Raw genomic sequence first — 15,290 nt, forward strand, 5'->3', positions numbered from 1 at the left:
TTACTTATTTACTTTCTATTTCTTAACTGCCTATGCTCACAAGAATGTAAGCTCCAGAAGAGCAGGAAATTTTTCTCCAGCATCCAGAAAAACAACTGGCACAAAGTGGATGTTCAATACCTACTGCATGCATGGAAGTTCAGGGGGAAGGGGAGAAAAAAAGTATGATAATTCATCCACATTCTCAACACATAAAAATTTTGTTCCTCTTCAGATTCAATACTAGGTACCAGTGTGTGATTCTGTCAGCAATATGAGGGGGAAAAGAAGGAAGTGAATTTAAAAATACTTTTCAAGGTAAGTCAATATATCCATATAATACAGTAGACTGAACTGACACACACAAAACAGCCAAGATTCATGGAAGTACTACTAAATGAAAGAACCAAAAATAAACCAACAAATAAAATCCCAACAACAAAAAAAGCATAATCAAGCTCAAGAAAGGGAATTCTCCAGATGCCAAAAATGAAGAGGAAATTCAAAGTAGGTGCTGACGTCATGGGAGCTCACAGGAGACAAGAAAAAAGCCAAACATTACCAGGCCCGATACAGGCCTTAAGGAATGAAAACGGGGGGGTTTCACCCAACACAGGGATCAAAGTGAAGACCTAATTACCAGCAAAAAGTCAGGACCAGCTTATGAAACTAGACAAATTCTATTCATCCATCAAGGAACTCTGCTTGCCTTCCAATGCTCAGAGCAGAAACAAAGTCCTAAAGGAGAATATGGAACTCATTCAAATGTGTGAATGTGGACTCTACATTTATAATAACCTTAAGTAAGTATAAGAAACCTCAAACTAAGTAAAACTGTCCTAAAACCAGTGAAACCCCTAAAATTCTCCAGCAAAGGCAAATGAGAAAGATTATTACAGGGATTATCCCAAATCTCAGGACCTCAGGACTCTCAGAGAAAATAGGCTTCCACTGAGGATTAATTTAAGATAAAGGTATAAACCACACAAGAAAAACTATAGTTATCAAATGTAATACAATTTAGGTATATGATAAGATTAGCACCACAAGAACTGCAGGTAATAGCTATCTGCCATATGTACTACCCATTTAATACTTTTCCAATTCCACTACAGAACACAGTAACTACTATTGTGCCTTAATCTCTTTATGCCTTTCTATTTACCTCAAGGATAAGAAGATGCCCCAGACTAGAAACACAACACCTTACTATCATGGAAAACATGTTCTTTCTAAACACAAAGGGAACATTTATAAAAATTTGGATATATCCTAAGCCACAAGTCAAGTCTCAATAATTTTAAAGGATTGAAATTACATAGAAGGTGTTCTCTAACCACAACATATTTAAAGTACAAAGCAAAAAACATAACTGGGTAATCCCCTTATGTTTGAAATTAAATACAATTCTACATAATCCATGAGTCAGGGAAATTACAATGAAAATTAAGACACATTTTGATTGAAATAATGAAAACACTACACATCAGAACTTATGAAATGTGGCTAGTACAGTGGTTAGTGTGTAGTTTCTAGGCTTAAAATGCATCTCTTAATAATGAAGAAAAGTTGAAAATTACTGAGTAAACCATCTCAAGAAGTCAGAAAAAGAACATGAAAATAAACTCACAAAAGTAGAAGAAAATAAATTAAAATTTTAAAAATGCAAAACAAACATATACTAGAAGTAATCAACAGAGTCAGAAGTTTCTTTGGGTTAAGAAAAACCCTAATAAAATGAATAAGCCTGGCAAAATTGATTTAAAAAAATCAAACATATATTTCTCCAATACAAGACAATGTTGCCTTGTCTTTCACCTTCAAAATTCTCCTTATGCCCCAAATCCTAAAAATATATTCGCTTTTATGTCATCTTTCTGGATATCAGAAGTCTACATGAACTATAATCTTTAGTCAATTACCTGGAATAATTTGGAGACATTCAGGGCCTGAAAAATTCTAATTATCCGATTATTCTAGATATATAATTATCATGATTATTCTATGTTTTTATCTCCTTCCAAATTCCTTTTTCAACCAAATTGCTACAAGAGCAGATACACAAATAACCTGAACTTCATTCAGATGCATTGTGATAGCGGATCCCCACCCAGCCTCCACCACTTGTCAAAAAGAGTGGCTAGTGTGAGATAACCCAAAAACAGGTTGGGTATTAAGGGGAGGAGGTGTTAAGAAAAGAGCCTAAGTAAGCTGAATATTGGATAATAAGCCACAGAAAAATTTGTTAACTATACAAAGCTTTCCAAGAATCCCTACCACCTTGGCAATTAATGATTTACTCAAATAACAATAAATGTTATAATTAACATAAAGAACTGCTAATATACTTACAGTACCACCTACTATTCTTCCTAGTGGATACCATGCTCTTTCATCAAACCAATTTAAAAATTCATAGAACCCATGAGATGCAAGATGATGTGTTGATCTATAGTTAAACCTAGAGAAAAGAGAAAAAAAGAAATGTTATAAAACTGCTTAATAGAAACAGCTCCTTCTTTATATCAAACTCTGTGGCTACATAAATATATCTCACAGAGCGTTTTTATCAAACTTGAATAACATAATCTGAAGATATCAAAAGAACATGCTTATACCTCTAATATAAATAAAAACACCCCCAACCTCAAACCCACACCTACAAAACCAGTAATGCCCCCAGTAACATTTAGCCATTGCTTGGGGTCCAGGTGGTAGAGGGCTATAAAGAAGTTCATAAATCTCAAAAGATTAAGAACTGCTGACAGAAGATAACATCAAAATGGAAGAAACAGTACACTCACCATAACTGCCCCAAATCCTGCAACCCTAAAAACTATAATAGCACTAAAAATACAAAGAGAATAAACCATAACAGCACTATAAAACAAGAATATGGCCTTATAGAAAAAGAAATTATAATTTCTGAAAGAGACAAAATGAGAAAAAATGAAATTGAAGAAACCAGAGCCCAAAATGAAAGCAGAAGAAAACCACAAACCACAGAGGGCAATTCCAGGGATATTCCATGTTTAATATAAAGCAGCTGTGATAGGCAGGAGAAAAGCCTGGAGCAATCCTCAGGGTAATGCCATTACATATACTCAGTCAGGTCAATCCCCTTCCCCTACTACTGCGAAGTAGGGAAGTGGGCATCAGAGGTGTCTGCCTGAGGTAGAAGCACTACATGTAGACAAGTGAGTCAAGAAGCAGAACAATGCTGGATACAAGACAAAAAGGAAATCCTTATACCCCAGACCAGTTTGATACATCCTTTCCAGCAGCAAGTTATGATCTCAACTCCAACAATCACTAGATGCAAGCTTTGTAGCACTTTTACAGTCTTTTCGAATACTAAAATAAGCAACACATCCAAAAAAAAAATCAAACATTTGAGAAAAGCAAGCACCATGACAGCTAAAGATTAAAATCAACAAACAGAAAAATTAATACTGTAGAAACAGAAGCAAGAATTAATATAGTCAGAGGGTTAATATAACCCAGAGTTATATGAACTCTGAAAGAGTTATTAATATTAAACTTTCAGACCTGAAAGGAAGCATAACCAAGAGGTTGAGAGGTCAGGTTCTAGCATCATACTGCATGGGTTTGAATGTTAGTTCCACACTGACTAGCTATGTGACCTTGGTTGGGCAAGTTACTTATGTTCTCTGCATTCTAGTTTCTTCATGTGAAAACAGGGATTAACAACAGTACCTATGATAGTACCAGTGTAGCTATAAGTAAACAATATAGCATCTCTGAAGCACTTAAAGGCTATAGTTACTGTAATGAAACAGACTTAAGATAAAGGATCCATTTAAGATTTTGAATGGCAAAATTATAATTGCCAAGATAAAATAAAAGATAGGCTAAATAGCGTAAAGGACAAAAATGAAGAGCGAATTAGAACGAGATAAAAAGAATGAAAAAAATTTAAGTAGTCTAGTTCTTACACTGATTGGAAAAAAAAAAAGACTATGCTCCACAGAGCATACACATCCCAATACATTTCAAAACACTATAGTACAATTTAAAATCATTCATTCAGAGAGAAAGGTTTTCTACAAAGGAATGACAAAATCAGATTAATACCTTATTTCTCAGTGGAACCACTGGATTGCTATGAGGCAATAGAGTAATATATCCAAATTTCTGAGGGGAATTTTAAAATCAGAATTTTAAGTAATAACTTTGTGTGCCAATAACATGTAAAACTAAGCTAATGCTAGAAATGCTACTCTGCTCCCTTCCTCCTCCAAGAAGTATTTACCAGATCAGAATTTAAAAAGGGATATCTTCAAATGCCAGAAACAAAGTAGTGACTGTATTTACAAAGCCAGGATTACAGAAAGGCTGCCTAGTGAAAGATGGAAAACAATCTAACCACCACCATGAAAGTGACAAAGTTCTTCTCCATCTAAAGGCTTTAAAGGCTCCAATTAAAAAAAGCTAAATTAAACGTTGTGCTATGCATTAAGGGTCTAAATTTACAAAGAATCCCCAAGACAAGAAATTAACATTGAAAACAAGACCCAAATACCTGGATTAGCAATAGAAGCAAAACTAAAAATAGCTCTACCCAGAGAAGCTCATAAATAACAGTTAAACTATGTAAGGAAGAGATTCACCAAACAAAGTTGAGTATACACCAGAAAAAGTAACACCCCACTGAAACTTCTGAAAATATTTTAATGGAAGAGGCCTAGTATTTTAGCAAGAATACCGAGGTTTTAAATTTTCAACTTAATTTTTCATTTTAAAAAACTGACTTCAAGGGACTATTAATAACACGTTTTGAAAACCAGGAACCATGAGAGTCCAACCTCATAAAGCTTTCCTGACAAGTATTTTTCACTTTCCATTTTATATAATTCTTGGCCTCTTTATCAAATCATTCTTCTTTATCAAATCATTCTTCCTTTGGCTTTAATGACTACAACAGTCTCTTGATTTTTTACCCCCACCTCTCTAATCTTCTTTGTTTTCTGCATAGGTAGCCTCCTCTACCTAAGATCCTCTTATTAATTCACTCTGAAATCGCTGCCCAAAAGACGTCATTCACACCCAAGTCTTCAATTATTACCAGTATGCCCACAATTCACTAATATTATCTCCCTACCTAGATCTTTCTTCTCATGTCCAAACCAGTGTTATGTAACTACCCATGTGGTATGTTTTTCTTGAATGTCACAAAGGCATCTCAGACTCCACATTCAACTAAACTCATGATCAGACACCTACCATCCAATCCCAAAACAAATATATACACTATATCTGCTTTCAGTATTCTCTTACCACCACCTGAGCTGAAGAAACTTAGGTGTCATTTTTGAAAGTTCCTTCTCTCTCACATCCTATACAGAAATCAAAACAAGGCTGTCACTTAACTTCCTAAATATCTCTGAAATCTGTACACTATTTTCTTATTCTGCTACTAGCACTGTAATCCAAGCTATCATCTTTTAACTAGACTACTGAAATAGCCTCTAACTGGTCTCTTTACATCCATTCTGCCCACCTTCTAGTTCCCCAATCTGTGCACTCTGCCACAAGAAGGAAGCTCTTTTCAAAATGTAAATGTGATCATATTGCAACTCTCTGAATTATTCAAAAACTTCATTGCTTTAAAATTAAAGCAGAGAAACCTCCACTTCTTAACATAATGGTCAAAACCACACAGTCTACCTCATACATAACTCTAATCTCACCTCATACCATATTACCTCTCTTCTTTCCATCTTTCAGTCCTCCAGGCTCACCTCATTCCTTCCTGTCACAGGATCGTTAAGACTGCTAATCCCCTCTGCCTGGATCACTGATGTCTCCCCCTCCCTACCCCAGTTAACTCATCCTGCAAACTTCAACACATTTCTAACAAATTCTGTCACTTTTCTATCTTGACATATATAAAATTTCACATTAGTTTCCTTGATTAATATCTGTTCAAATAGATAAATACTGCTAAGACGACACCACTGTGTCTCCAACACCAAGCGCAGCATCTGGTACTTCACAAACTCAAAGGATGTATGAGAATTTTGTTTCTGTTGCCCATGCTTCTGCAGTGCAGTGGTGCGATCACAGCTGCAGCTTCAGCCTCCAAGGCTCAAATGATCTCTGACCAGAGCCTCCCAAGTAGCTAGGATTACAGGTGTATGCCATCACACCCAGCTCATGTTTTATGCTTTGTAGAGATGAGGTCTTGCTTTGTTGCCCAGGCTGGTCTCCAACTCTTGGGCTCAGGCAACCCTCTAGCTTCAGCTTCTCAGAGTGTTGGGATTACAGGCGTGAGCCATTGCACCAGGCCAAGAATATTTTTAAAAATATAAATGTAAGTTCAAACTTACAACATTTAGTCAATAGTAAGAACAATTACATTGTTTCAATGAACACAAAAATCTTAAAATTGATGTTAGAGATCATAGTTGCAATGACGCCAACCATGTCATGAATCTACTTCTGTATTTTGTTTTGGTTCACAAAATTGCAAAAAACATTTGACTTACAGAGATAAGTGTCAAAGAGTAAATGTTTTTTTAAAAAGTTTTCCTTACTGTTAAATTCTACAATTAAATGATACAGAAGTTTGTTTGGGGCCTAAGAGAAAATGCTGGTTCAAGGTTGAGTAACTACATAAAATAAGTGCTTGCATTCCTCACCTAATCTAAATTTATAACACATCATGAACTTACGTTACAGATTGAGTTGTTACTAAACAAAGCATAGTCTGATTATTTTCATTCCTGCAACTTCCCAGGATACCTCAGTTGGAACATTAACAATTCAATCCAAAGCAAATATAAGGCATATGAGCCTAATACATGGCTCCAAATCTATCTCAAGGACTTCTCTGTTTCCTCCAGCTTTAGCTGCCTGATTTTCTTTTCCTCAGTTCATGTAAATATAAGTAAGAATATGATTGGCTCAAATAATTTCATACAAAGTCGTATGTCATAGGTAACAGACAATCTATGTGTTGGCTGCCATGAGATTCCATGCTCATAATCCAATACCTGTAGCCAAAAGGGCAGGGTCATATGATATAAAATATGGCTGTTCTGGCTTCTTTGCATGTGCTGTGAGTAGAAGATGATGGGCATGAGAATTGTGCAAGGGTTGTGAATGTAGTAGGCACTATAATTCATTTTCCTAGAATAAAATAAAGCCCTTAGTGATATTGAAAATACTTAGATACCTAGTGCTTCCTCAAAGTATTGAAGACATAACTGGCTTATTTGCTTCTCTTTTCTACACCTCCTTCAAAAAAAAAATGCATGAGGCTTCCCCGTAACACTTTTTCTCCCTTTTGCCCCCGTAAGACTACCCTTAAAATCCACTTAATAAAACCTATAGTGTGATTATCTCTGGACAGTGCAGTCTACACAGGATTAGAGCTGCCTGTTCATGTCAGAAGATATAGCAATACCTATGTAATTTTTTCTTCCTAGTTGATAAATACTCTCCTCTTAACCAAATATTAGGTCCCGTTAAACCCTGTTCTCAACTAGGCTTCAACCCTGGGCTTCAGTGTCTGTTCGTGTTGGGCCTGGACTGCCCAGTTACAGCAGGAATGCTGTTCAGTCAGTTCAGAAAGATTCCCCACCCTCCATTTCTGATCACCTCAATATGATCAAATTCCTTATCCCCAGAATCCCCCAGGTGGTATCTGGTCACCCTGGCCTGCCTTCAGCAAGAATCCCTGTAAAGCTAGTTTAGCCAGAATCCCCGTACTCCTTTCCTTACATCCTCCTTTCCTTACATCCGTGTTTTCTACCCACTGACCCTATCCCTGCTCCTTGACTATAAATCTTCCATTGTTGTTGTATTCAGAATTGAGCCCAGTTCCATACTTAGGTATCTTCTGCATTAGTTCCTGAATAAAAGCTGTTTTTATCATTCAAAAAAAAAAAAAAAAAAAAGGACACTTGGATTGATCATATTGATCCTATAACTACTCTTTTCCATTCCATTTTTAGAATAACTAAAAACTGAATGTATTTATCACACCTGCTTTTTGAGATATTTTAGCATGATCTTTTCCTCAGCCCTTGGCTCTGTCTACATAGAAACATGCCATAGCCAAGTACTTTATTTTCACTTCTTCATACGATCATCTCAGACCTGAAGTTCCTAATCATTTTTTAAGAAGTCTTTTCTAACGTTTCCTCCTCCCAGTCTACCTTAATTTCTGCTCTTAAAACATGTTGGAACCTCTATGGAAGTTCACTTCACAATGAACTACCTTTTCTTAGTAATTTCTGTAACCTGGAGTTTTCTCATAGTTACTGGCAGTTCACTCATGAGGTTCAGTTAATACTTGCTTAGCTAATTACCCCTTTTTAGCATACTAGTATCAACACTTACTTTAATTTTCGTCTTCCATTCCCTTCTTCATTAAACTCAAACACCTGTATGTACAAAGGTAGTCTTCCATTTTGGCATGTCCTACTTACATTATTTTTAATAATATTTAAATAACTGAAAGGAGAGAGTTATAGATGAACCACAGATTGAAAACTGTTGAAGCTGAGTGATGTATTCATGGAGGTTCATTACAGTATTAGTTCTACTTTGCTGTATGTTTGAAATGTTCCATAATAAAGGTTATATATACATAGATATAGCTTATATCTATACATATATTTACAAATATGCCCTTATAATAAATAGAACTTTATGAGCTGGTAGGTGTATTCAATAAATACTGTATTATTTCCTGACATAAACATTAGGAATATCAACCTATTTGTAAACCAGGGCTTTTACAAATAAAGAGGGGAAGTCACAAGGAGCTGCCTTTGCATTTTCCTTCCACAGACCTTGTCAGAGATCCAATCATTTGATACATTTGGTTTCAGATTTATTTCATCTTATATTATACTGATACACCTAATTTACACTCAAAATAACAACAAAGAAATCTCATGATTATGTCCTGAAGCAAAATACCACAACATACTTTTAATCTTAGGTTAAAAAAATTATGTCTCTATAAATGGCCAACAGATATATGAAAAGATGTTCAACATCATTAATCATCAGAAAAATGCAAATCAAAACTATAATCAGATAACATCTCACCTCAGCTAAAATGGTTTGTATCCAAAAGACAGGCAGTAACAAATGCTGGTGAAGATGTGGGGAAGGGGGAACAGTACTACACTGTTGGTGGAAATGTAAATTAGCACAGCCACTATGAAGAACAGTATGGAGGTTCCTCAAAAAAACAAACAGAACTACAATATAATCCAGCAATCCCACTGCTAGGTACATATCCAAAGAAAGAAAATCAGTGTACCAAAGAGACACCTGCACTCTTGTGTGTACTGCAGCATTATTCATAATAGCCAAGATTTGGAAGCAACCTAAGTGTCTATCATCAGATGAATGAATGAAGAAAATGTGGTACTTATATTCAATAAAGTACTATTTAGCCATAAAGAAAAGAATGAGATTCAGTCATTTACAATAACATGGATGGAACTGGAGAGGTCACTATGTTAAGTAAAATAAGCCAGGCATGGAAGGACAAATTTTGCATGTTATATCTCGTATGTGAAAGCTAAAAATTAAAACAATTGAACTCATGGAGATAGAGAGCAGAACGATGATTACCAGAGGCTGGGAAAGGTAGTAGAGAGGGGTGCAAAATGTGGGGAGGGGTAATGGATACAAAAACATACTTAGGATGAATAAGATCTAGTATTTAAGAAAAAGATCTAGTAATTGATAGCACAATAATTAATCACATATTTTAAAATAACTAAAAGATTGGAATTGAAATGCTTCTAAAACAAAGAAATGATAAGTGCGTGAGGTGATGACTATACCAATTACCTGGATTTGACTGCTACACATGGTATGTTGGTATCAAAACATCACATGTACCCCATAAATAGACAAACCTATTATGTACCCATAATAATTATAAAAAATTAAAAATTGTATCTCAGCCTTAAAATTAACCTAAGGCTTTTATATCTTAAAAAGAAATTTTGAGGTGGCAAAGGGTTTCGTATGTTTAATTAACATTTTCAGTCCTCATTAAAAGTGACACCGTATCAGAAAGAAATATTAATAATTGGAGACGCCTAAGAATAAATTAAGTGGAAGAACAATATATTGTTAGCCATAATGCTACGGCTACAATGAGAGACAAACATGCCCCACATTCCAAAAATGTTCAGTTCACAAATGTAATTTTAACAAGACAACACAAATCCAGTTTAGTTTAGTCTTTGCAAATTAAATCCAACAAACAGAAAAGAATCAGTCAGGAACAGAAAAAAAAAAAAACAAGAAAAAGGAAAGAAGCTTTGATCAATGATGGTGATGAAAGAACAGCAAATGTTAGTAGTAAAGGAGGGTAAAAGAGGAAAGAGGTGCAGCAAAAGGCAGCGGGGTGGAGCACTGTACCAAGTATTACATTTCAACACAGCTCCCCCTTAAGGCCAAGCAAAGCCAGGGTCCTAACTTGCTCTGAGTTGACAAACAGGTTAACTAAAGTTTCTGTCTATCAAAATAACCACACATGGGCTCCAAATGAGGGCTCAGGGCTATCTCCCATGGACAGAGAGAACTGTCCAGTTCACAATGTCAGTTTAACAGCACATAATGTCAGTTTGACAGCACAGCTCCTAGAGACTCCCAGAATGTCTTGTATGACAAGATATTGTGAAGTCTTTAAGGATGGGGGTAACCAGCAATTCAGAGTTAAAGAGCTGTCCCAGGCAAAGAAACTATCAAGTGCAAAGTCTTTGAGGTAGAGAAACAGTGTGTTTAACGAAGAAAAAGATGTTCAAGAGGGGGAGTGGTAATTTATGTTGTGTACACTACTTCTGCACAATTATTATTTTAAAAAAACATATCAGACACTATAATATTTTTCATTTAATCATCACACAAATATACACTCCTTTGAGGCAAGACACTATACAGATGATTAGACTAAGGCACAATATGTAACACAGGTTGTCCAAAGTCATACAGCCATGAAGTGGTCAACACATGGGATTTGATCATGGCAGCTTTGACTCTGGTGCCCACATTCTTAAGCATAATCACAAGGTGATTCCAAACAGCAACAGGGCAATTAATGCAGGTAAATCATTTGTATCACCTTCTGGGCACTGTGAACCTTAAAGATTTCAAACTGTTCCCAGTATCTCAGGGATTCCAGACAAGAGTGGGGTACCAGAATAGACACACAGTTTTGAATGAAATACGGTACCATCTTAATATAACCTTACCTATTTGTCTATTTATATATGGGGCTTTTGTACAAACTCATTTGAAGAAAGGATTCAAATGCTAAACAAGTGTTTGAAAACAATGGCAAGCATATCTGTAGAACTATACGTATGTTTAAAATATCTAAAACAAAAACCACTGGTGCAATTCTCTTAAGATCTGTTAAGATTTAACTTTGAACATTAAAGCTTATGCCCTTTCTAAAGTTACTTTGGAAATAAAAGGACAGAGAAGTCTAATATATGTCTGACTGTATCATTTCAGATTTCAATTCTTTGGCATAGGTATGCCTTTTTAAAAATCATGGCCAGAAACCTTTATTAAGTACTGCTTGACCAGTAAAACTATCCTCATTCACCACCTTTTAAGAGTCATACATAATTGTTGGTTTTACCAAACAGTAAGTGTGACTCTCACAAAGAAACAAAGCCAAGTAGTCCCTAACTCGAGCTCACATTGCTCTCCTTTTTGGCACCTTTCTCATACTTCTTATATTAACCAGTTCAACCACTGCCAATCTTTAAATAACTGAACTCTTCCCAGTAAGCTATAATTTGTCATCTTTACTTCTCCAAAGTTTAGTTCTTACAAGGTTATGTGTAAGTATGTGTACACTTTATTATCAAAAAAATGTACAACACCTCTTTCCTCTTTCAACCAACAAACGCTTATTTTATTTCAATCCCTCCTCTGATCACAGCCAAGTTTGTCACATGTTACACAACTACTTTGGAGATTGTCCAATGAGAAATATAATGTCTGCCTGCTATCATTTGAATACTAAGTGTAACAAGAAGAATGAAGAAATGGAAAAGTATTTGTTCTCACACAATTTTTCCTTCCCGCTTTTACAACTCTATTTATGAGATATAAAAACAAGAAATAGGAATTTCTATTTGGTCTAAAAAGGCCAGTTCATCTTTATAATACACGTTATACATGGATCAATAATCTGAGAGAAAGTAAAGTACAATTTCTCATGAAAAAAGAAAGAATGAGAAAATGCAAGGAAGGAAAGAAGACAGGCAGGCATGTTAAAAGATTAAGCCTATTGTTTCTATTGTCCATTATTTGCAACATCTTCCAAGAGATACAGAACTTCCATTATTATCACCATAATTATTATATATTGGGATTTAAAGTTTAACAATTGGTTCGGAATCTCTTCCTCTTTCTTGTCATCAGGTACTTTCTAATCCCCCAGGAATTTAAAGTATGATTGTTTCTCCTCTTCCACTGAAATTAAAAAAAATCATATTTTACTTTTTATTGGCAATCCTTCCTTTATATCCCTGATGAACTTCGCACCTTGCACTCTACCTTTTCCAAACTAATATATAAAATAGCATTGATTTACAGATTTGTCTCCTCCATTGGATTGCAAGGTCCTTGAGAAAGAAACCCCCAGCCTAAGAGAATAACGAAAACAACAAAATCAATAAATTGTTAACATTTAATGAGTGGTTATTATGCCTTAAATACTTTTATTTGTTATTAATAATTTGATCTTTATGACAACTTATTGAGATGCATATTATTGTCATTCCCTGTTTACAGATAAGAAGATGGAAGCACAGAGAGGTTAAGTAACCTGCTTTTGCTCAAGGTTACACAAGTCAAAGTAGAAAAGCCAGGGGTCTATTTCACATCATTTTGCCTCTGGGCAAATATGAAGGAATCAACCTTCCAACTCCTAGCACCAAGGCCAGTGCCTGGTATATCTAGTAAAGCCAATAAAATATGTGTTAAAGCTCCTCTGAAATATTTTATATATGACCCAATTTTAAAGCATTTTTACACAACTGCCCCCCAAGCAAAGTGATTTAGTGCCAGTGTGAGGTTATAAATTATGTGAAATGTTTAAACATGCCCACTTTACTAAGGTAAACTATTTTTTTATATAGAAATATACTATTCAGGTAGAGGGCACTAAGATAGTGTAACTGGTTTAATTACATTTTCATTCAGGGAATACTACCATATACTTTATTCAATGCTGTTTGGGTCCCGGTTCATGTTCTGGCCTCTGAAGTCTTTCATCAACAATCACTCACAGAACCATTTAGTATTGTATATAGAAATGGAAAACACCTGGGGCAGCCAGCTACTCGGGAGGCTGAAGCAGAAGAATCGCTTGAACCCGCGAGGCTGAGGTTGCAGTAAGCCAAGATCGTGCCTACTACACTCCAGCCTGGGTGACAGAGCGAGACTCCGTCTTAAAAAACGAAGTCTGAATAAGGGTTTAATTTCCACAATTACCAATTTCAACACTTGTTCTGGCTCTATCCTAACACTATTCATACCACTTTTCTAACTCTATCCTGGTCACAGGGGCATTATTTCTGTTCCTTCAACATATCAACTTTTTTCCTGCTGAGAGAAATGCTCTTAACCCAGATCTTTGCAGGGCCCTAATTCCTTGTCATTCTAATTTTAGTACAAATATTATCTCAGAAAGGCCTTCTTTCACTTCTCAATCTACAGTAGTGGCCCCATAGCCACGGTCTACAAACACATCAAACACTAGTTAGCATATTACTTTTTTTAATAGCCTTTATCACTAACTAAAATTATCTTGATCTTTTTATTTACTTGTTTGCTTGCCTATCTGAAAAATAAGCTCCATCACAACAAAGGTCCTTCTATATATTCCAAATGCTTAGTACTGTGTCTGGCACATAGTTATCACACAAAAAATACCTGTTAAATGACTGAATGTTAAAGGCACTCACCATGCATACTAAAATAATTTGCACTATTATAGTTTAGATAAGCAATCAAAACCAACAAAAATCAATGCCGAAGATGGCTGACTAGATGTATCTGGTACTTGTCTCTTCTATGGAAAGGAACCACAATAGCGAGTAAAAAAGATCACCTGAGAGAGAACAATGAAATTCAACAGAGTAGTGACGGGAAGCATCAAAAGCAAGGAAAAAGAGGGGAACAAGGAAGCCTGTTTGGCTGGGATCAGCTTAGGAGGCTGGAGTGGCTTGTAAAGCAGACAAAGGGTGAGAGACCCCCAGAGGTCTACATTCCCACTGGAACCACTAGGACTCCTAAAATCCTAGCAACAGGAGAGCTCCTTTACCCTCTCAGGTCCCAAGACTAACACAGGGAGCTGCCTGACGTCCATGCGAAGGCACTGCTCCAGAGAGAGAGCTCATGCTGGATCCCACGAATCACTGAAACCTAAGCAGCTACAACACGGTGCCCTTTTGAGAACAGGCCCCACTCAACTGCATCCCGCCCAGCTGCGAGGGCCATCACAAGGCAGGGATACTGCCCCCGCAGCAGAGGGCGACTGTGAATTTTTACCTGCCCTAAGGACAAATTCCATTGCTTACAGCCACTTGAGGGAGGCAGAGGTTGCAGTAAGCCAAGATTGTGCCTACTACACTCTAGCCTGGGTGAAGTGCCAAGGTTGCTGCAGAGCCAAGGCAGGAAACCCATACCACTGCAGTTGCCAGCCTACAGCTACTCTCAGGGAAAGCAACCTCACCTTCCGTAGTAGAGCAGGGGTGCAATGCAGCTGCTGCTAGCCCCTCCTGAGCATTCCACAAACTGGGGATCACCCATCCCTTGCCCACCACTGCCAGGCAGTCCACCCAGCCAGCTCCATCCCCCTACCAAAGCAAGTATCCAAACACACAATCCAAGGTGTGGATGATCTCTGGAGATCACTTCACCAAGTCTACCACCAGTGACACGTGAACACTACTCCCAGGGTCTGAGGTCAGGCTCACTTAACCTGCCACTACCAGCAGAGCTAGGACCCACACTCATGCATCACTTGCAGGTCTGGGGACCAGCCTGCCCAACTCACTGCAGCCACCACAATACCAGCACAGACACTTAGGTTCCAGGGAGTTGTCCACCGCTGCTACTGCAATCGCCCATGCTACACCTGCTGCCCAGGGGCTCGAGAAACTGCCCACTTGCATGACCCACCACTGCAATCCCAGCACTTGAGGAGGCCACCTGGAGGCCTAAAATCAGCCTAGATGCAAGAACACTGTCACTGGCATAAGCTGCCCTGGGGCCAAAACACTGATGGG

The 15,290-nt window shown here is 37.0% G+C and overlaps 1 protein-coding gene across 2 annotated transcripts in view; it reads right to left on the reverse strand.

Moving 5' to 3' along the window:
• STT3B (STT3 oligosaccharyltransferase complex catalytic subunit B) overlaps window positions 1-15,290 on the reverse strand; it is a 104,319-nt gene that overhangs the window by 59,666 nt on the left and 29,363 nt on the right. For both annotated transcript variants that reach the window (XM_005545559.5, XM_045385225.3), the window contains one exon: window positions 2,332-2,440. In XM_005545559.5, the coding sequence (XP_005545616.1) occupies window positions 2,332-2,440 (109 nt within the window). The remainder of the gene's footprint in view (window positions 1-2,331; window positions 2,441-15,290) is intronic.

The sequence above is a fragment of the Macaca fascicularis genome, chromosome 2 (assembly GCF_037993035.2).
Source record: "Macaca fascicularis isolate 582-1 chromosome 2, T2T-MFA8v1.1".
NCBI classification, from domain to species: Eukaryota; Metazoa; Chordata; class Mammalia; order Primates; family Cercopithecidae; genus Macaca; species Macaca fascicularis.